General features: G+C 43.6%; 2 protein-coding genes across 4 annotated transcripts; one reads left to right on the top strand and one right to left on the bottom strand.

Annotated features, from left to right (window-relative positions):
* The first annotated feature begins 36 nt into the window (after positions 1-36).
* Positions 37-19,204, top strand: crybg1a (crystallin beta-gamma domain containing 1a). 3 transcript variants are annotated; one of them, XM_061300677.1, is made up of 23 exons: positions 37-419; positions 5,449-5,590; positions 7,625-8,904; positions 9,614-10,551; positions 10,661-13,569; positions 13,725-13,763; positions 13,830-13,948; positions 14,108-14,285; positions 14,381-14,520; positions 14,652-14,778; positions 14,858-14,893; positions 14,988-15,151; positions 15,276-15,402; positions 15,482-15,627; positions 15,985-16,111; positions 16,196-16,222; positions 16,660-16,772; positions 17,055-17,187; positions 17,273-17,412; positions 17,524-17,647; positions 17,748-17,906; positions 18,094-18,256; positions 18,567-19,204. In XM_061300677.1, exons 1-23 carry the CDS (start codon positions 37-39, stop codon positions 18,653-18,655), a joined length of 7,803 nt encoding a protein of 2,600 aa, XP_061156661.1. In that variant the 3' UTR covers positions 18,656-19,204. The 3 variants fall into 3 exon arrangements, with proteins under 3 accessions (XP_061156661.1, XP_061156660.1, XP_061156662.1); XM_061300676.1 differs by having other exon boundaries at positions 9,611-10,551; XM_061300678.1 differs by lacking the exons at positions 37-419; positions 5,449-5,590 and adding an exon at positions 6,757-6,941 and having other exon boundaries at positions 9,611-10,551.
* A 186-nt stretch (positions 19,205-19,390) lies between these two features.
* On the bottom strand, positions 19,391-21,661 carry rtn4ip1 (reticulon 4 interacting protein 1). The gene is made up of 9 exons (XM_061300680.1): positions 21,182-21,661; positions 20,874-21,025; positions 20,740-20,808; positions 20,557-20,681; positions 20,439-20,487; positions 20,227-20,363; positions 19,922-20,105; positions 19,708-19,800; positions 19,391-19,612 (listed from the first exon to the last, which is right to left on the bottom strand). Exons 1-9 carry the CDS (start codon positions 21,435-21,437, stop codon positions 19,487-19,489), a joined length of 1,191 nt encoding a protein of 396 aa, XP_061156664.1. The 5' UTR covers positions 21,438-21,661; the 3' UTR covers positions 19,391-19,486.
* Between the last annotated feature and the right edge of the window lie 18 nt (positions 21,662-21,679).

The raw sequence follows: 21,679 nt of genomic DNA, 5'->3' as shown, positions 1-21,679 counted from the left end.
CTGACTCAAGTTGGTGCACTCACCTCCAAGTTTTGAATGCATTTGTGTTCTTTGACGTTTTTTTTCCAATTCAGCATGAGTAAGTCGAGCTCTTTAAAAGTGAAGAATTTGTTCAAAGTAAAGTCACCGGATAAAGAAGGCAAGGCTTCCAAGCAGTCGGGCTCCATCACAGATGGAGACACGTCGCAGACTTCACCGGCGAGCCCCGGAGACGCCGCCGCCGCCGCTGCAGCCGCCGCTGCAGCCGCCGCTGCAGCCGCACTGCCCGCTGATGGCGTTTTCATTTCCCCCAAGGAAAAAAAAGGAAAGCGGTCGTTGTCGTTGAGGTTTAAACGAAAGAAATCGAAGCAGAAAGAAGAGCGAGTTGTTGGCGACGATGACTTGTTCCCCAATGAACTGGACAGCTTCACCAGACACATGTAAGAATGAAAACCATGCAACTCAATGATGCACCTTCACATTTGATCAATGTTGACTTGTTGTGGAGGTAACCATAATTTATCTCACATGCTCTTGTGCAATTATGGAACTTTGGCTATTTTGCTGTAGAAATGACATAATGCAAAAACTCCAAGGTGAGTAGGTCCATGCAATGGCTGACATCACCTTATTGACCTACTTTCTGAACCATAAGCATGAATGCTGAAAAGGTAGAAAATGAATCTTGGGTAACGAGTTTTTTCTTTCCATATATAAGTCAAATATAAAGAAAGAAATTAAAGCCAGCCCACTGATTCTTCTTACGTCAACATGTAAAAGCAGCCTCGTGACAAACTGACATGCAAATATAAGCACCACCACTTGATGAAATGACATTAGGTAAATATATTTTTCCAGGGCAGGGCTCTCTTTCTTCCTGTTCTTTTGGGGTTCCTGCAGGTTTCTGGCTTCCTCCTACCTTTTCAAAGCATGCATGAAAAGTTCATTGTCCATCAGTGTCAATTCAAGTGTGCTTTGCCTCCACTTCTGTTGTCAATTAGGTTGACCTACAATAACACTTTGTAGAAGGCAGCAGCAGCATTAAAGAAACCCGTCATGCGGGTATGACGCCTCAATCATTAAATGCGGCACTTCAGCAAAATGTCAGACACAAAAGACAGTTGAGAACATCGCAAATTCATCACCACGTGACACACATGATTAGCTCTGCCGCTTGTTAACAACAGTCATTCCAGACGAAACAGTCAGACAAGATTTTAATTGCGTGACAAATATTAAGCTTTGTTGTTTTTAATCTTACTTTGTCTTGCATCTCTTAGTTTCAAAATATATCCCTCTGAGCCTGTACATTAATATATTGCATATATTATATAATAATATATTGAATATCTGCTTTCATTTATTCTTTTTGCATCATTATGTTGTCTTCCATTTTCAAATTTTTTTTTTTTTTTGCAAGATTTGATTTCATGGGATTCTTCTCAATCGTTATTGAAAACCATTAGATGTAAATATATAATCTTGCATTATGAGCACACCACAGAGATTTGACTGTGCTGGATCCAGGTCTCCACATTGCTCTTCTGTCTCGAATGTCATTTTGTCCTACAGGAGTGAGCATTTATTTGTGTGCCCACACCTGGCCCATTGAACTCTGTATTTAGCCAACCTTTGTTAACACCCATTTGCCTTTCAATAAGAAAGAACCAGCGTGATCTCATTATTATGCTGCTCGGCAAATGTGTGTTTGGTTCGCTTAAATTGAACTGTTGTTTTTCTAGCGCACTGGCACAGCTTGTTCTGGAAGGCGTGCGCGCAAGCATGTACACAGGAGCAAACCAAAACTGAAAGTCTTGTTTCTGATAAAGATGACCCCACAGTATCTAACCCAGATATTCCCTGCCAGATTGCGCAAAACGGATCACGCATTCAGTTTTGCATGCAATGGTGATGTGCAAAAAAATTCAGTAACTAACTCCCCTGCTTACGAATACAATGAAAAGCAAAGTTGAGAGCCATTTAAAGACAATTTTCCAAATCACCCCATTCTCCCGATTGTGTTTCTCAGGCATTTGTTTTTGGCGAACGCAAAGAAATGCATCAGCTGCTTGTCGCTGTTTTGATCACCGAATGTATTTTTTCAAAGTGACACGTGCGTGATGCAGTACAGAGTCCACTCACCAGATTGATTAAGCAATATTTGCCCGACTGCACACGTTTCTAGTCGTCACTCTATCACATAGGTGTCAAACCCGAGGCCCGGGGGCCAGATACGGCCCGCCACATCATTTTATGTGGCCCGCCAAGACAAATTGTGCAACAAACTTGTGTGTCAATACTAGAATTGCAAATTGTCTTCACTTTGAATAATATCTTTTGTTTTAAATATTTGACCAGCTTTTACTCGTCTGATTTGAAAACAAGTTATTTGTCAGTTTGTTTTGTAGCTTTTACTGTATATAATATGAGATGCTCATACATTTTTTTGGGTTGACAGTCATAATGGCCCTCCGAAAGAAGCTATGACTAAAAGGCGGCCCGCGAAAAAAATGAGTTTGACACCCTTGCTCTATCATATCAGTGTTAAAAATACAACAGTATAACCTTGGTGACAATTGTCCAGATTAAGCCTCTATAATGCAGCCTTATTGAAGAGCAAATGCTCTTCCTGAAGGTGTGCACAACATAGAGAACAGCAAAGCTCTTAGCCAAACATACCTCTGGGCTTGGAGTGCTTTTTGCACAGTCCAATTGGGATTAGGCCAGCACATTTTTAGTAGCAGAAGAAAGGTCTTCTTGTTCAAGAAATGTCCGAATATCAAAACAAATAATATCCCAACTGAGTTTGAATGTTATTCTTGCAGTTGGGGTTGTTTTTTTTTGCCTTCATAAGTACAATACAATAGAATCCACATCTTTATTTATACGGCGTTTCACTACAAGCTGTTGCCGTAACAAAGTTTAAAATAACATTATATGGTAGAATGCTTTTGGTTCACCTTCCACTCTCCTGTTGGTTATTAGTTCCAAGGGAAGTGGTTGCAGTCTGCAGAGCATTCGGGACACACCCAACATCTGGCAAACTGTCATTTTCCAAACACACGTTCTCATTCAAAACAAACATTGAGGCCTTGTGTTATCAGACATACGACTTGCTGCTGCATGGTTTTCTCTTATCAGAAGCAATTCAGGAAGTCGTAGAGAATAGTTTGCAATTAAACAGGTTTGCTCATGGTTTTATTCATGTGCTTTGTTTCTTCTCCATTGCTTCAATATATGGAGAGGACCTCTATTAAGTGGTAGACCTGTGTGTTTGTTCAGATTACTGCCTGTTTAGAATGGCAAGATGAGGAGCTGTTGACAGCTGTTTAGTGCTAACTTGTGTGCGTGCATGTACCTGTATGACCTATGCGCTGAGCAATTATATTTTAATTCTGATTTGAATTTTGGCTTATTATGATCTTAAAAACATTCCAATCAAAGAAAAGAGATTACCGTATTTTCCGGACTATAAGGCGCACCTAAAAACCTAAGATCTTCTCAAAAGCCGACAGTGCGCCTTATAGTCCAGTCCGCCTTATATATGGACTAAATTCCTAAATTCGAACTGGCCCGAAGCATTGTGTCATGAAATCAAGCATAAGTGGCCTGCTGAAGACTATGAATCATGAATCAAAAAGACTATGGATCATTATTTTGTGATTATAGCCATTTGTTGCATCTGAAGTTGAAATAAAAAAGATAAAATGGAGAATGATTTTATTTGGATTAAAAATATGACATGATGCATTAATGGTGCGCCTTATAGTCCGGTGCGCCTTGTATAAGGATTAAGTTTTGAAATGGGCCATTCATTGAAGGTGCGCCTTATAGTCCGGTGCGCCTTATAGTCCGGAAAATACGGTACTTTCTAAAAGGATCCCACAGTTATATTGTTGAATCCACAATTGTCTTATAATCTACAATAAAAAGAAAATATGGAGAGAAGAGATAGCAGCAGTAAAGAACTGCTACATTTATTTTGCCCTTCCATGCGTGCAATGTTTGCAGCATGAGGTCACACAGTACTTAGTGGGGGCCTAGAATACTTGCAGCTTTTCAACACTGACCTGGCCCCTATTTCTTTTGTTGTTGTTCAATTTGACCCTTTGTCCGATGGATTTTCCTGAAGTATTTACTTTGAAGTATTTTTGTGTGGCATTCTTTATCAGTTTTAGTTTTCATGTGAAGTGAAGTAACAAGCAGAGCCTTTGTCTGCTGTGCACTGACAAAGTTCCGACAAGTTGGGGCTGGTTTGTGCCAGAGAGCGAAATTTCACCTGAATTCATTGCTTTTAAATCAGTCAATCAATTCGACTCTAGTTCTAGTTATTGACTGACCAAACGTTTGATCACACAAGTCACACTTGGAAACTTGAGTGAATCCATCAGTGTCAAAGGTTATGTCATCGATGACCACTCCCCCTCAATTGATTCAAGACGTGCATCTCACTGACCCCACTGTGATCTTAATATAATAACGATAAATAACATTTGAGATCAGTCCGCTTCTTCAATGGTTGACCATCGTTGAGGTTAAATCATCTCAGGTTCTAGTTGACCTCCAAAAATGTTTTCTTTATGCACCTTGCTTTGTGCACTTGGTGCTCATGCTGAAACAAAAAGAGCCCACAATTAAGCAAAATATGCCATGACGTGAGGTGTGGTGTGCGGAGGTAAGTTCAGCCCTGGAGAAGAATGTAAATATGATACCGTATATCTCCACTTCTGCTATGGTGTGCAAAACAAGGCAGAAACCTGATTGACAAGTTTTTTTTTTGTCTTTTCATATTAAATGCTTGGTGATAGGAAACTCATCTTCAAGTCAGCTTTCAGTCCTGGCATTCTAAATGTTGGAGAGTCATAAAAGCCATATTTAATGGCTAATGTTCAGTGAAAAACAAACTGCTTGCGCCCTCTTGTGGAGGCAACAGATCATTGCTGACCCATCTAGTCTAAAAACTTCCAAGCTGACTATACTTAAAATGAATGTAAATTTAACAAATGATTATTTATCATTTTCATCTCGTACCACAATATTATTTTTGGATTAGGGTGTAATAGTTGTGTCCCTATATTGTGTTATCTCTAGCTGCAGATAAATGCTCCTCATGCCTCACACATGAGCCAGAATTTGCAAAGGCCCTCTAATTGCTCTCCCACGGTGGTCTTCTACTTTGAACTTGTGTGGCCTGTCATGTCTCATATTATATTTCTCCTCTGTCTTCTTTTGTACATTTCAACTTAGGCCAAATATTTTGATGCAACTTTAAATGTTCATGCACCTTGTCCTTGGAACACTCCTTTTGGACAGCGCCAAATATAGGAGCAAAGCCTGAGTGAAATCTTTTGTAAAGACCCACTGAACAGTGAGGGGGGAAAAAAAACCCCGAATGACCTCATATCCTCTTGACCCCCCTCCTTTGTCTCTCCCACCCCTCCTTTTCTGCTTCCCGCCTGACTTTACCAGGAGTTACGACCAGATGAGTGTTTCGACAGCGTGCTCATTCCAAACCGAATCCGAGTGGGACCTTCATTCTGACACCAAGTCCATGATCTACTTCAACATGACTCAGCAAGGAAATCCCTCTACACCACCCAAGTACTTCAAGGTCAGTGTTTAATTCATTCACACCAACTATGAACGGTGGTCTTGAATTGAAAAAAAATGTGCACATCCTATGCTCTCGGTTTGGTTTCTGAATTTGATATGAATGCATATTTCTAACTGCAGTCATCTGCATTTGAAGGGAATTTTCTGACTTCCTTTTCTGATAAAGCACTTGATAAGACGCGCTGCTCTTGTTGTCATTTGAAAGGCCGCCAATGTCGTAAAACCGGCAATAATCTGGAGACATCTTGATAAGTTCAACTGGAATTTTTCTTTGAGGTTAGAGTTCCTGGTTCAGAGTCATATCTGTCAGATTGATTGCAATTATTTGACACAATGTATTTTTGGGGTTATTTTGATTGTCATAGTTGAAGAGTCGTCACCCATTTCAGCCGGCAGAGAGCGCAAAATAACATGTCAGATCACCAAACTAGTACTGATGAGCATTATCCTTTGGGATGTCAGTGTCCCCCGGGCTCTTTTACTACCTGAACTTGACAAACCTGCTTGCCTACCATTTTCCCCATCTTTGCATTATGGTTATTTCTGTAGAACGCTCATTTTTCAAATTTCAAGGTGAACTTTGAGTTACAGTACTTTCACTCAGGCAGTGTTTGTGTTCTGTTTGTCTGTGTGAGACTTTAAGTGTGTGTTATAACGTGAGTGTGAGCATGCACATGTTTATGAATTAACTGTTAAAAGTTTTTTTTTTTATATATATACAAAGGGGACACCGCTGTGTTATTAAGACTCAAATACTGAACAGTGTTGAAGTTCATGTGTTACTCCACGGACTCAAGCTCGAACCGAGACTTCATACATAGGTGTCTGTCTTCCTTTATTCTGTTTAAACATGAACTGGAAATCCCAGCCAAGAGAAGAGTGGCTGTTTGTTTGTTCAAATAGTGGTAACATTTACACTATGGTTTTTATTGACCGTTTTTTTATTCCCAAAAGATTTGTGATACACACTTGCGCAAATGGTGCTTGAATTCACTGCATCAACTTTTATGTTATGGAACTAATGTCATAAATAACGTAGGCTCGAGAGAAAACAGCTCTCGTGATATCCCTTCAGGCTGAGGAAGGGTGGGGTTTCCCCTCTTTTCCCACACCCTTTCATTTTTACCGTATTGTAAAACTCTCGCCGCCGTTTTCAAAGCCTCAAATGTTACGGAGGCCGTCCGTGCCCTTCAGCGGAGCCACACGCCAGCGGTACTGTTTGTTGTCACTCGGCCGGCCGGCCGGGCCAGGACTAACAATATAGGAGAGATGATTCTAAAGGAGATTGTCGGTGCTGTTTGAATGTTTTTCACCCTAGTCTGCAAAGAACTCTTACAGCTAGTTAAATGGTATGTAACTTGGTTTTTTTTGCATTCTCATACTTATTGGGTTGTGAATAATAAGTCCAGTCATTGACAAAGGCTCGTGCCGCTCACATTTGAGTCCCGGCTGTTGCTGCTGACATTTTGTTTGAAATGAAAAGACGCTTCAAGTCTTGCACATTTTATGACGTAACAACTGAATGTCAGTTTGCTTTATGGAACTGCCCTATACTGATTGATATAAATAAAACAGAATCTTTATCTTTTCTAATGTGAAGACACCTCATATTGGATTTGGATCTTATTAAATTGGGATTGTTTCCTCCCTCAGTTGATAACGCTTGATCTTTTCATCTCGTTTCATATTTATATCCAGAGTTAATGATTCACCTTAGCTTGGCTGTTTATTCTCTTTGGATGTACTTGAAAGAAAACATGTCCAAAATAATAAAGTAAATCAATTCAAGTTAAATAGTAGTACTGCTAAATTGTTTACTGATATTGTAATATCATTTTGAATTCCATCCATGCAAAATTGTATATAATCTAGATTTTTTTTTTTTAATTAGCAGACTATTTAAATGTATAAACAGATTCATCTGAAGCGTTTACAACTTGATTGTTTTTCCTCTTCTTTTAAACAAGTTACATAGGGATCCAAGAGACAACATGCTTTTCTCACCACTTATCTCCTGTCTGTCTTTTGTTAGAATTCCGAGGAGAAAAAGGGCGTGTTGGGTCGTCTCAGTCACTTCTTCAAACCCAAGAAGAAGAGGAACCGAAGCAGCGAGACTTCCGACACTTCACTCAATGCATCTTCTCCCGGTTCCCCGACGTCCCCCATGTCTCCAGATTCATCTCCGCTGAAGCAGGAAGATGGCTCAAAGACTCCTACCCCCTCCCACAATGATTTCAGACTGACCTCCGAGAGCGAGGACACCCTCAGCCAAAGCTCCAGCCCCAGTGCCTCCAGTGTGGTTTGTCTATTGGCTGACGGGGAAGATGTTCCATTTTCAGACTCCAGCAGCAGCAGCGGCTGTAGCAGTGTGCGGGAGGTTCCTGTGTTCGGCACCTCCGACAGTCAAAGGAATTCGGGAAATGTCACCCCCACTGCATTCGACTTTGAAAGCCCCACTCTGCCGCTTTCTTCTGACTCCAATTCAGAGGTGGGATTTGCCGAGTCAGTGGTGGAGGAGGTGAGCAAAAGGCTGCGTATGAATTTGGAGGACATCCCTGCGGGTGATACCCCAACCAAGCTGCCAACGCTTCAAATTCCCTTTCCCAGTAACGTCGCACCTCCAAAATCACCTCACTTAACTTCCATAAGCTTGGCCACGTCAAAAGCATCGGTCAAAGTCGGCGAACACGTCCACAGCACGACCTTAACGGGAATAACATTGGGCTCAACTAACCTCGTCTCGACTCAGGAGGCTCCTCCAGATGACGGCAGGGAAAATTCACCACAACCGATTGCATCTCCTACTCACCTCTTCAAAGCCATATTAGTTGATACCTACCTGGGAGAGGAGGAGGAGAGAATTGGGAAGGAGGAGGTAACAGAAGATCGGGTGAAAGAAGAGGAGGAGGCTTCCACACCACTTTCGCCTCCCGTGCTAGCAATACCTGTCACAGTATTTCCAGAGCATGACTCCATGACTCCGGGGAGCCCAGGCGCCACAAGCAGCTTGCCAGAATTGTCTTCCTCCTCCTCCTCCTCCGCGCCAACTCCCGAGCATTTGCAAATTATTTTACGGCAGCCCGAGGAGCCTCGCACTGGCAGCGACTCAAAGAAACACCCCTTTAAGGAGAGACAAGGGTCAAAAGTATCTTGCGTGACACGCAAGACTGTGAATCTGCCTTCAAAGCCCAAGCACGCGGCCCGTGAAGCGCTCAGTAACCCAGAGGTAACTTCGGAAAGGAATAAGCCAGTGCCAGAGGAAGACGCCGACAATTGCCGTTTGAAGCCAGGACAGGAGCAGACAAACAACTTGTGAGTATTTTTTCACCGTTTCTGTTCGAAAGGCTCTTTGACAAAAGCAGGTGGCTTCATGCAACCTGAGCTTTGGATTTTCCTGCTCTATTGTACCAGGAGGGAACAACAGACAGCCACGGAGCCGCTGAAATATTTACGTTGCGAGAGTCGAATTAAACAGAGCGATGACATTTTGAAAACGGTTCAAGCGCAAGATGCGACGTCATTCATTTGGATTCACTTGTAAATCGTCATCGTTCCTGCGTAGCATTGTTTAGTCATTACAAAACTTGTTGGACAACACAACTACTGCACATTTGTGACGAATCTCCATGGATACTGAGCCAGCTATAAGATTGCAAGATTGCAAATGAAGTCAGTGTCAAAAATGAGTTTATCTTTTGACTTGCATAAATACACCATGGATCAACTTCCCAACAGCTTTATCTTAAAAGTTCATAAGTACGAGCGTATTATTTACAAAAGGACTCATTTCCCAAGTACTATTAATTACGCATTTGCAAGGGCATCGCCCATTCTAAGTAGTTCTAAAAATATCATACTCATTTTGGTTGGCACAATTCTGCATTGCAAAAATGAATGCAAAAAAAAAATGCACTGCAGCAATTAGAATGGAAACTGCATTATGAGGAATTGATTATCTTTGTGGGAACTCAGATGTTGTCCATATTTATGTATCTACTCATGTATTCTTTCTTTCCAGAAGTCTCCCAAAACATAAATCTAATGAAAACGGGAACGTAGACACGACGTCAATTACACCATCCGATGAAAATGAAGACCAAAACGCGTCGGAACTTTTAATCAACCACAATTCCGTCTCCGAGTCATTTGAAACGGAGGATAGCCCTACGACCCCTGACATGCACAGATCCAAACTACAACCTGGGCTATCCGGAATAAGAGGCAATGGGACGAAGCAAGCAACGGGCTCCAAAACGGTAGCAGCAGACAACCGGCGTACCGTTGAAAGCATAGCGCGGGCCTCGGCAACGGGAGGCCAGGCCAAAAATGTGGCAACAAAAGCCAAGGGCTCCACCGAGGACATTAAAGTTACACCGTCCGGTGATCGAAAGCAACAAAACAATGAAAAAACAACCACGCCGTCAAAAGACAAATCCAGCAGTAGTCCGACAAAGTCGAAAATCCCCAAAAGGCAAATATCAGATAGTGAGATCAAAACAACAGAAGCAGATGAATCTTCTGCTATTCCCAAACTACAGAAAACTCCCAAACTAGCTCACGAATCTGTCAAATCTGCAGTGGTGACTCCCAAAAGTGTCAGGAAACCAAGTTGGGAGGAAAAAAAGCCTAATATTTCTCCTACCAAAGCATCCTGCCGGCCATTGTCAAAGGACCATCATGATGTCACACAACATATCGACTCGGTAAATGGAGTGAAAGAGGATAGTCAGGAAGCACACGCTTCCTCAATACCAAAGAGCCGGCTGCCTGTTTCTCCTAAAAAGTTGGAAAGGGACCGACCTAAAATGAGTGACACTAACTCTAGAAAAATGACCTCCTCCCAAGGAGAGTCAGACAAACCCAAACAAGCCCAGAAGTGCCCAGACCAGCAAGAAGCACCAGCACATGTCGAAAGAGCTGCTACTGACACGCCTCCTCCTCCTGGAAGTCCCAAGAAAGGTAAAAAAATCTTTCCTCCAAAATGGCTTGACATGAAAAGTGGATTAATGTCGAAGCACGTCATGTTACGTGCTTTGCTGATTCCTGCTTGTGTTTTTGTGCCCAACAGGAGGCACGCTTTCCCTCAAACCATTAAGTGAGATCTTTAAAACAAGACAACGCCAAGAGGAAACCGACGTCTCCAACCAAGATAAAAAAGACTCAAAGATGACCAAACAAAAGACTCCATTAAAAAGTTCTCTTCCGCCATCTCCGAGCAAGCTCCCCACAAGAGGCCAAAGGAGCTCCCCCAACATTAAATCCAGGAGAAATCAACAAACCGATTCGGACACTTCCCATCCAAACAGTAATACCGAGACAGCCGGCAAACCTGCGGACACCGTCGATGCAGATCGTTTGAAAAACAGGAACGTTAAATCCACGTCTCAGCAGGAACAAGAGCACAGTGTGACACTCGCAAATCCTTCTTGCGCCAGCCAAACCAAAGAAAAAGCCAGAGGATCTGAAGAGGGCCTCGCTCGCCCGAAAGGAAACATTTCAAAGACTCCAATAGTCAAAGGAAATAGAACAGTGGTGACGGTCACGCTCCAAGACAAAGTTAAACCGCTAAAAGTTGAAATAGCCCAGGTAGCGCCGACCCAGTCGGTACCCAGTTCTGAGGTCAAAGAGCATCAAGACCTACAGAAAACCATATTGGAGCCGTCAACAAAAAAAAAATTTCAAGACGACAGCGCTGCACCGGAAGAGAAAACACAGACGGCAAAGGATGAAGAAGAATTTTCCGAATCAGCCCGGCCCACCAATGACGCAAAGCTGGAAAAGGGCCATTCAGAAGAAGATTTAGCACTGGTGCCTCACACTGCCCATGGTGACAACCTAACAGCCTCTCCCCACCTTCAGCACCCTCAAGAAAATGCAAACGTACCTCCAATTGAACGCGTTCCAAAAGAGCCTCATTCGGAGCTGAAAAGTCTTTCGGCAACACCTTCAACTTCTCTAAACACTGTTGAGGAAACCCAAAAAAGTCCGGAACAAATTACAATTCATCCATCTGCAATGACCAAAGATTCGGTCCAAACTGCTACGGGAGAGGAGAAACCTAAAGAGGAGCTTGGCAAGGAACCAACACAGTCAATAGACACAGAGAATGAAGAAGCACCCAAGAATGTTGAGCTAGACAAAGTGGCTCTTTCACAAAAGGAGGGACAAGAATCAAAGTCCAGTGAAAAGCTGAAGCACACAACAGCGATGGGCGACGACTGCATGGGGGAGCTCAAGGAAGAAATCAGCCGATCTCCTCAATCGACCCAGCTAACATCCCAAAATTTACTTCACAATTCAGAAGAAATAACTGCAGTCTGTGAAAGTACAACCGAGACGTTGGCTTCCCACCAAGCTGTTAATGATTCTTTGAAGGAATGTGCAGCTGAAGGATCTCCGGAGCCAATATCAGCAATGAAAGATCTGGAACCCAAAGTACTGCTCGCTCAGGATGGGGGAACCACAAGTGACAAAGGGGAGGAGCCAAGTGAAATCAAGACAATTGAAGATAGTGAAACAAATGCTTCATCACCAAAAGGTTTGGGGAATGAAAGTTCACCCAAGAGTCCCAACTCTGAAGTTGAAGACCAGAAACCTGTTGGAGTGCAATTAAAGAGTGCTGACAAACACGATGGAATAGCTGATACTGCAAATGATGAAAATGCACTTTCGGACAAATCGGCGACTCAAAAAGAAACAAATGATTCTCCCCTAAAAAGTTTGGAAGCAACAGCGCCTCCTGCCACAAATGAGAACGGAGTTGAGGATGTTAATGACGATGCAGAATCTAGCAAAGCAAAGAAGATAACAGCAGAACCTATAGAGAACACAGCCAAAGATCCCGAAATGCCTGCCGACTTGTCCACGAGCAAAATCGATGACCGTGAGATTGACGTAAAAGAAAATGCAAATTTGGACAAAATTATTGAAACAGTGTCTCAAGAAAAAAAAGAGTCCGAGCTCAGTCTGATTAAAGAAGACATGACCACTGGTGGTTTAAAACAATTATCCCAAGAAAAGAAAAAGACAACGCAAGAAGCTTCTCAACAGCCAATAAAAGCATTCCTTAAGGACATCTCCCCTCTTCCGCTGAAGGAGGAGTCGCCATCCAGCTGGTTGGACGTGGAACATCATCCCAAACCGAAAAAGGACAACAGACGGAAAGCGGGCGCCTCGGCCAGCGAAGACGATTTGGACCATTTCATCAGCAGCATTAAAGCAGGCGGCATCCCCTTCCCGGTTCCTCTAAAAAAGCACCCGGGGAAAAAATCCCCCTCTCCCCCTATGCCGGCCATCAAGGAAGATCATTTTGAGAAGACCTTTGATCCCGAAGAATTCCACATTGGCTTGAGAAAGAAAAGCAAAGCTTTGAAGGACCCATCCCCGGCCATGATGTTAAAAGAAAAAGCCGCTAGCCGGCGAGCGCGGGCCATGGAAAAGCACGAGCCGGTCCATAAAGACCAAATTGAATTACCTGATGAGGAAAAAGACAAAACCAACGTCAAAGTCGGGCTACAGGTTGAGCAGAACAATGGAGAGGGGCCCGGAAAGCTATCTTCCCGATTAGAAAGGATATCCATCCTCTCGAGCTTGCTGAGTTCCCCGCGTTCCACCAAGAGGAGCCAAGAGGAAACGGCAGCCGCCGACCAAAATAACAAACAACAGAAAAATGCGCCCTCACTTGGAAAACAGGAAAGAGTTGACGCCACTTTTCCTGAACATCAATCAGATAGCAAGGGTGCGACTCCCGAAGATGCACCCCGTGAATCGACTAGAAGCCCCGCCCCCTCTCCTCCGCCCTCGCTTTCGCAAACGAAACCGAGAGAAGAGTCAGATACTGACCGGGACTCCACCAGGGCACCCGAAAGCAAGTCGAATCCGGAACCACTTCGTACTATGGACGAGGCCTTAGCGCCTAAAGTCGATAAGGCTGAGCTACCTCCACCCACCAAATACATCCCGAAGAATCCTTCAAAGGTAGGCAGTGGATTATTTTAACGAGGTCATTTTCCTATTTTGTATCCGACACTTTAATATTGTGTTTTATACATGACAAACAACAAATCACATTTACATCATGTGTCTAATTTGACCAATGTGTAAATTGAATACATTTTGACATTTCCTTGCAGACACCTGTGGTCAAAGGGGTCCACAAAAGACCTGCAAAGGTACAAGTGATTTTTTTTTTTGGTGCACATTTCTCTTGATGAGTAACCCCTCGTGTCCCGCTCCAGCTTTTCATACAGCAACATGACAACTTGGAAGGTGAAGTCTACGAAGTGTGTGGTGACGTGGAGGATGCCACGCAGATGAAACTCTCTCCTGTCATCTTGGTGCGGGTCATCAGAGGATGGTAAGCAGGCTGCCCCCATATCCTATTTTATTTTTAGGTTATGTTTGAAAAGTTCCGTTTTAATTGGAACATTAAATATCTTGTCTTTGGAGTGTAATCAATTACATTTAGAATTTATAAATGATTTAGTTCCATTTTTTGCTGCTGTTTTCAATTTAGTTGGCTCCTGTACGAACACAAGGGCTTCCAGGGTCGTGTCATTGCCCTGGAGGAAGGTCACACAGATCACCTAGTGAACATTTGGGCCGACGAAGGCGCCCCGACGACTCTGGACGGCAAGGGTCAGCCTGTACCCGAGACGCCTTTGACCATCGGTTCTGTTCGACTGGCGGTAAACGTGAGTTGCTAACTTGAATCCGGCCATCCATTTTCCATCTCAAATGTGACTGGACTTTTGTCATTATTAATCAGCAAATATTGTATCCGTTACAGGATTATAGCCAACCCAGAATTGACTTGTTTACGGAGGTTAATGGTTTGGGAAGGGTGTCATCTTACTGCGATGACGCTCTTGAAATCGGCTCCTTTGGGATCCCCCAAGCCACTGGTTCCATCAAGGTCCATTCTGGAGTGTAAGTGGACGTTAACTGTTGCCTGATTGAAGATCTAACCTTGTGTCGTTTGCATGATCTAATTGCAACGAGTAAAACTAGTGATTAGGCGCCGGTAATAATAACTGCGTTGTCGACTTTGTCTCGTTCAGCTGGCTGGTGTACAGCGATCCTGGCTTCGGAGGTTTGGTAGGAGTGCTGGAAGTAGGCGAGTTTCCTCGTTCGCAGACGTGGGGATTCCCTCAGCCCTTTGTTGGCTCTCTCAGGCCTCTTCGAATTGTAAGCATCGACTCTGCATGGAATCGCTTTGTTCTTTTGTTTATTGGTGAATTCCGACAGCCTCTGCCTATTTTTACAGGGAGCGATAAGGGTGGAACATCCTGAAGAAGTCAAGGTTTGCATTCATTCTGCTCATTATGTTGGAAATCGTATCTACTCGGACTCATTCCAGTTCCAGGAAATGGATTTCCTTTTTTGGGCTTGTTCAGGCATTCGTGTTCGAGAAGGCCAATTTTGAAGGAGAGTGTTTAGAGGTGGATGGTGACTTGTACACGCTGCAGAGTGTGCAAGAGGGAGAAGCGGAACAAAGCAGCTCTGGTGGAACGAAGAATACCATCTCCACAGTGGGGTCCATCAGGATACTCGGTGGTCTGTGAGTATTTCAGTTCATCCATGCCAATAGGCTGGGATAAATGAGATTTATATTCCTGAGCCATAATAGAAAGGTCCAACTGTTGGGCTATGTCACATGATTTCTCTGCACTTTTGTCTGGTAGCTGGGTTGGCTATCAAGAAGAAGATTTTGAGGGTCAGCAATACATCCTGGAGGAAGGGGAATATCCTCACTGGAGCCATTGGGGCGGATCCGAGGATGGTCTACTATCCCTTCGGCCCATTAGGACGGTAAGCTTTATTTTCAGTGCCTTCATTGAATGTTCATAGACAGTATGAATGGATCATGAGAACTAATATTTTTGTGTAGGATTTCCTGTCCCCCCACATTAAATTGTTCAGTGAGCCCAACTTGGATGAGCGGGGGCTGAGTGTGGATCTAATGGGCCCCGTTGTCAACATGCAGGAAATCGGCCATGCCATAAAAACCCAATCCATCAACGTCCTGAGTGGGGTGTAAGTCAAACATGATATTTTGCTTTTTATTTTTCACGTGTAAATAGAAATGCTCCCCACGCACCGGCTAAGGGGACAAAACCGCCGCTGTAGACTTTCGGATCGACATTCAGAGGATTGAGATAGTAAAAACATTAAGGCGTAACATAAATTGTTTGAGATCTTGTCCTCTCATGCAGACGCTTGGAATTTAGGGTGTGTGCCAGTCTTCTTAGAAACGTAACTAAAGGTTTTGTCGCTTTTCAAACTTGACACACCTTGATGATGCAGACAAACAGCCCCTGAGGATACATGTCAAAATAAGATTTTTTTTTTTTTTTTTTATAAATTGTATTTTATTTTTCCTCTTGGTGTCAGCTGGGTGGCATTTGAGAATTCTGCATTCAGCGGCGAGCTTTACATCCTGGAGAGAGGCCTGTATTTGTGTCCAGAAGACTGGGGTGCCCAGAATTTCAAGATATCATCCATTCAACCAGTTTTCAATGTAAAAAATAATAATAATTTGAATCAACAAGTCACTTTCGTTGTATGAAACCCTCATTCACATTCTCAACATTTTAATTTACAGGAAACATTATTGGAATCTCAGTTCAAGGTATGTTATGTAACCATTTCCCCTCCTTTCTAGGAAATGAACAAAAGTATTACATTGTACAAAATGTTAGGGTGGGAATTTGTAGCCATTCATCCAGAAGGACGCTTGTGATGTCACAGGTCGCAAAAGTGGGTCAAGAGGGCGGAGCTATAACAATCTCTATTTCTGTGTGTATTTGGGCCAGAACAGATTCCGTGTGGAAAGCCAATTATCCCAAATGTCACGCTGACATGAAAAAATACAATTCATCTGACTAGTTTTTTGATGTGGTCTAATAGCGTTCTTTGTCCAGGGTCAAAAGAAGCAACCGTTTTGAACGATTGACAATTTAGTATTCAATTGACTGTTTTATGCATTTTCTTTTTGTAAAGTGGGAGGATACTGGAAGTTTCAGATCCCAAATGTGTGAAATCTAACTGTATAAAACCTCTATCCAGGTGAAGCTGTTCTCTGAACCCCATTTTAAGGGTCAACTGGTGGTTCTGGAGGACAGTGCAGAAGCTTTGGATGAGGACTTTGTGCCCAGGTCCTGTAAGGTGCTGGATGGCAGGTACGCAAGTCACAACCCAACAGATAATGATTACCGTAATTTTCGGACTATAAGTCGCGTTTTTTTTTCATAGTTTGGGGGGGGGGGGTGACTTATACTCAGGAGCGACTTATATACATATATATGTTTTTTTTCACTTTTTTGGGCATTTTACGGCTGGTGCGACTTATACTCCGGTGCGACTTATAGTCCGAAAATGACGGTACATCTTTGCGAGATATAATTAATGTAGGTCACGCAAACACAATGTGACAACTACATTTGAGTTTCTTTCACCCTCAGCTGGATTGCATACGAAGGCGGCAACTTCACCAACAACATGTACTTGCTGGAGGAAGGAGAATATGCCGACACTGAGTTGATGGGCTTCCCGTCCTCGGACGTGACCATCCGTTCCGTGCAAACTGTTGCCCATGTGAGTGCTTTGGTTTCTCGTGTTTGTGTGGCGGGTTGGTGTCATATTGCACGTGAGTCATAAAGCTCCCCGCTATTTTGTGCAGGAGTTGTCCCTACCCTCCCTCTTGCTATTCAGCAAGGTGGCTTGCGCAGGTCGCAGGGTGGTGCTGACCCGAGGGACTGTCAACTTGCACCGAGCAGGCTCGTTTCCTCGCGTACGCTCTCTGGTGGTAGAGGGAGGAAAGTACGTAGCGACTTATTTATTACTAACAAAGCGCTTCGTTGTTGAATGATTAATACGACAAAGACTTTTTCACATGGCGTTCATTTTTCTCACATTATTTGACCCTATTAGCTGGGTGTTGTACGAAGGCAGCAACTACCGCGGTCGGCAGCTCCTGCTTCAGCCGGGTCAATTGGTCGACTGGTGCAAGTTCAGCGGATGGAGGGGAATCGGATCGTTGCGGCCATTGCGGCAGGTACTGAGAGACCTTCAATGCCGAACGTCATCATCTGTCTTGCGCAATGTGACACTATTGTCCGGCTAACTAAGTTGATGTCGACGCGTTTCACCAACAGAAACAGATCGGTATCCGTTTGCGGAACAAGGAGACGGGATGTCTGATGTCACTGACGGGGGCGCTACAAGATGTCCACCTGATGAGGGTGAATGCCGTAGAAGACACTGGTGGCGATGAGCAACTCTGGTTCTATCGAGATGGTCAGCTTATCTGTAAGGTAAGCTTCTTAAATGCAGGAAATCACTATTTTGGGCTTTCTCTCTCGAGGAGGATGTCTTTTGTCGACACTAAGCAGATTGTTGTGGTTGTGCAACGAATGCTCGGAAGGATTGTTGAATGATCAGTTCGCAATATTTGCCATATCTCTCGATGGCCCCAAAAACGTATGCACCGTTCGCTCGCAGCTGGCCGAGGACTGCGGCCTGCAGACCGCAGGAGACATGGTGATGGCGGGCAGTCGGCTTTGCGTGTCTCCAGAGAGAGGAAAAGACAACCAGCTGTGGGACATAACCTCGGATGGTGTGGTGCGCTGCCACTTCCAACCTGGCCTGGTCCTTGAGGTCAAAGGTCAGAGTCCCCTGTTGAGATTTGCTGAAACTGCAATTAATGGAAATCGAAATAATAGTCATTTATATGGTAGGCAGTGTTTTGATATTCGTAACAGTCACGCAAAAGTTATTTTTTAATGATATTTTTTAATTTATTACCATTTATTTTAAGGGTTTAATTTCCTGGTGTATATTGTACTTGACTTATTCCAATGCAACAGCACCACCTGCTGGTAAATGTGTAGATCTGCCAGTGCCAAATTCCTTTGAGCTTTTTGAAATAACTTAATGACTAGTAACTTAACATAACACTCTGGTCTGTATCATAGGAGGTCGCCAGTACGACCAGAACCAAGTGATCCTCAACACGTTTGTGGAAGGAAAACCGAACCAAAGATGGACACTGGAGCTTTTGTGACTCTCCGGGCCATGTTGTGGCCCACCGACGTGGCTCTGCTCGTGGAGCACACAACCACTCAGTCCTGAGTGGTACTTTGCACAAACACTGCACTCTTGTAGCATTTGGACCCTTCTGGAGGAGGGTCACCATGTTCGGACAATGTTCTTTACAATTATGGCTAACTTAACACTTTTGTTCATATTTTTTGTATTATGTAAGCATAAGAAGTACGTTCTTATTTATCTAGCATTGTGTTGATATGTTGCATTGCTCGGAGCAAAACGTCAGTCCCATCTTCATGTGGTGGCTCTCCTGACTTTATGGTACGTAACGTCTTTACTCCATGGTTTCCTCATCTCATGTTGATGGACGCAATGAAGTCTAAACTCCAAAGATACATTTTATTTACTACATATTTTTCGTCACTGCTGTTGATAATATTGTAAAGCGTTGTTAAAGTTTTAACACTGAATGTGATTCATATTATTTGTAGATTAGATTCATTTTCAATCAGACAAATTTTGAATCAACTGTTGTAAATATGGAAACATAAAAGAGAAAATACCAGTTATGTTCCCGCGTATCATTTAATGGTATACTATGTCGCCATGACTGTAAAGAATTTGAATGTGAAGTTTAACCATGCATTTGTTAAAGATTAATGAGTTGGGCTCACTTTGCAGAACTATTTGAACTTTGGCTCCATTAAATGGAAATTCCTAGAGTGAGAAAAGCTAGTTTGCACAGGAAAAAAACGAATCTGATTGTTTAATTTAGGATGACAAAAATAACACATTTCTAAACACTCAATTTCAGCAGTCAAAGACATTTTTATTTTGTAATTTGCTGCTACGCATCATCTGTCCCCACGTTGATCTGGACCACTGTCTTTCCTCGGGCGTGACCCTTCTCCACTTTTGCAAAAGCCTGAGGAACCTGTGCAAAGCTGAAAGTTTCTTCTACAACCGCATGGACCTGCAAATGAAACCAGCCCAGGAAATGTGCATCTGTGGTTAGTTCAATGTGTGTGCATTTCTGTTCAGGTTTGAAAATGAGGACGCATCGCATACCTGCCCTGCATCTACCATCTCCCTGATTTCATCCAGTGCTGGACCACTCGGTGCAAAGAATCCCCAACGGTAGTGGACTCCCTTAACAAGGTGCTGCATGAGAACAGAGCAAACATATGAAAGGTCAAGTTAATTGTAGAGGTCTGTTCATAACACCGGTGAGATGGTGTATTGCACCCTCTTGTGGTCTAGTGTCAAATCGCTTTTTCCCTACCTTGAGGGCCTTACTGGCCACAGTGGCAGCCGTCTTCAGCATTCCATCAGCAATCCCCAGGGCGTCGGTGTTCTGGAGGAAGGGCGTCACTAGGGTGACGTACTTGGCGCCGCTCCATGGCTTGAGTAAATTCAGCGCCCACCTTTCTGTGCTGCCTCCAATGTTATCCAGGACCAGGTCAAACCTTCATGAGGAGGATGGTGGGAGGTATAAGTGACGTAAAGAAAATGGAAGATTTTAAGGCCATATTTCCCAGCTCTGTGGAGAGCACCATGTAGAAATGAAATGTGCACGCTTGTTCTCACTTGTCCAGGGCAGCCAGCGGCACTTCAACAGGTCCCGCCGCGTAGTCCACTACATGGTCCGCTCCGAGCTTCCTGACGAAACGCTCAGCATTCTGGGAGCATGTTACCGTCACATGGGCTCCCCACGCTTTCAGCATCTTGAACAATAACCAGAACATCAAGATGATTTGAGATGATATTACGAAACAGTACGTGAGACGTCACACATATACCTGGATGGCAAACGTTCCCACTCCCCCAGACCCTCCGATGATCAAAACACTGTGAAAAAGAAGAGCAAGAATGTGAGTGTGTATATATGTGCACATGCCTGCAAGCGTGCGCCCTCACCGTTTCTTGGCACAGTTGTCTTTAGTGAGCCCGCCAGTGTTGACGAGAGCCGACCAAGCCGTGGTTGCCACGTAAGGGATGGCTGCAGCCTCCGTGTGGCTCAGTGACTTTGGTTTGAGGGACACCTGAGAAGAAACATGCCAAGTCAAAATCTTTATTGCATCATTACGACGTGATTCGTACCTCATTGGCACTTAGCACAACAAACTCAGCCAAGCTTCCCTGCTTCCATGGTGGGATGGCAGCCCACACCTGATGAGGCATAATTTCAATTTTTATTGATTCGAAGGGCTGAATACATGACGCTATGTTTTTACCTCATCCCTTTCTTGGAAGTATTTCACATCAAGGCCACATTCCATGATAACCCCAGACACGTCCCTCCCCAGGGTGAGCGGGAACTCACTGCCCTTCTGATTTATGTTCAGAGGGTCTCTCTTGGTGGACATGGTTGCAGCACCATAGCCACCTAGCCGAATGCAAGACATCATTAGTGCACACACTATTAACAGTATTCCTCATTAAAGAGATCTGGTACAAATAGATCTTCAGTGATATGTTCTATGCACCACCACTACTCTAAAAACAGTATTTTGAGATTCAAGAGCAGAACGGTGTCACTCGCCTCTCATGCTGACGTCAATCGGGTTCAGTCCTGCAGCAAACACTTTGACTATAACCTCATTGGGATAGGTAATGACGGGGAAGCTGGCATTTTTGGTGAACCTCAGAACATCATTGCCTCCATACTTATCAATGACCCATGCGGGCATGACAGTCCTGGAGCTGCTGGAGGTCTTAAAAAATCTGGAAACTGATGTCCTTGAAATGTTACGGTGAAGGAACAATCTGCGGTCCACCACGCGTCTAATAGTTGCCATCTCTTGACAGTGAAATTATTAAAACATCAGACCAACGTTTCCATCTTTATAAGAAAATGGACATGCAAAGTCGTCATTCCGCTGACCTATTAAATTTTCTTTAAGTACTACCTCCTTTTTGTGAGCATTTTCTCCTTCTTAATTATTATATTAAAGAAATATATTCTGATGTCCTCTCGATACGACGCGCTTCTCTTGGAAAAAAAAACAACTTCCTGCAACAAGAAGGTTTAACCAATCAG

Source organism: Syngnathus typhle, linkage group LG16 (genome assembly GCF_033458585.1).
Source record: "Syngnathus typhle isolate RoL2023-S1 ecotype Sweden linkage group LG16, RoL_Styp_1.0, whole genome shotgun sequence".
NCBI lineage: Eukaryota > Metazoa > Chordata > Actinopteri > Syngnathiformes > Syngnathidae > Syngnathus > Syngnathus typhle.
This window is presented reverse-complemented; position numbering and strand designations above follow the sequence as displayed.

Excerpts from the sequence above, each read along its gene's own strand:
- crybg1a (XM_061300676.1), top strand. The coding sequence starts at position 37 with ATGCATTTGTGTTCTTTGACGTTTTTTTTCCAATTCAGCATGAGTAAG. Across the intron at positions 10,552-10,660 it reads TCCTGGAAGTCCCAAGAAAG|GAGGCACGCTTTCCCTCAAA; the intron begins GTAAAAAAATCT and ends TGTGCCCAACAG. Across the intron at positions 13,570-13,724 it reads TCCCGAAGAATCCTTCAAAG|ACACCTGTGGTCAAAGGGGT; the intron begins GTAGGCAGTGGA and ends ATTTCCTTGCAG.
- rtn4ip1 (XM_061300680.1), bottom strand. The coding sequence starts at position 21,437 with ATGGCAACTATTAGACGCGTGGTGGACCGCAGATTGTTCCTTCACCGT. Across the intron at positions 21,026-21,181 it reads GATTGACGTCAGCATGAGAG|GTGGCTATGGTGCTGCAACC; the intron begins GCGAGTGACACC and ends GCATTCGGCTAG. Across the intron at positions 20,106-20,226 it reads CCGCTGGCTGCCCTGGACAA|GTTTGACCTGGTCCTGGATA; the intron begins GTGAGAACAAGC and ends CTCCTCATGAAG.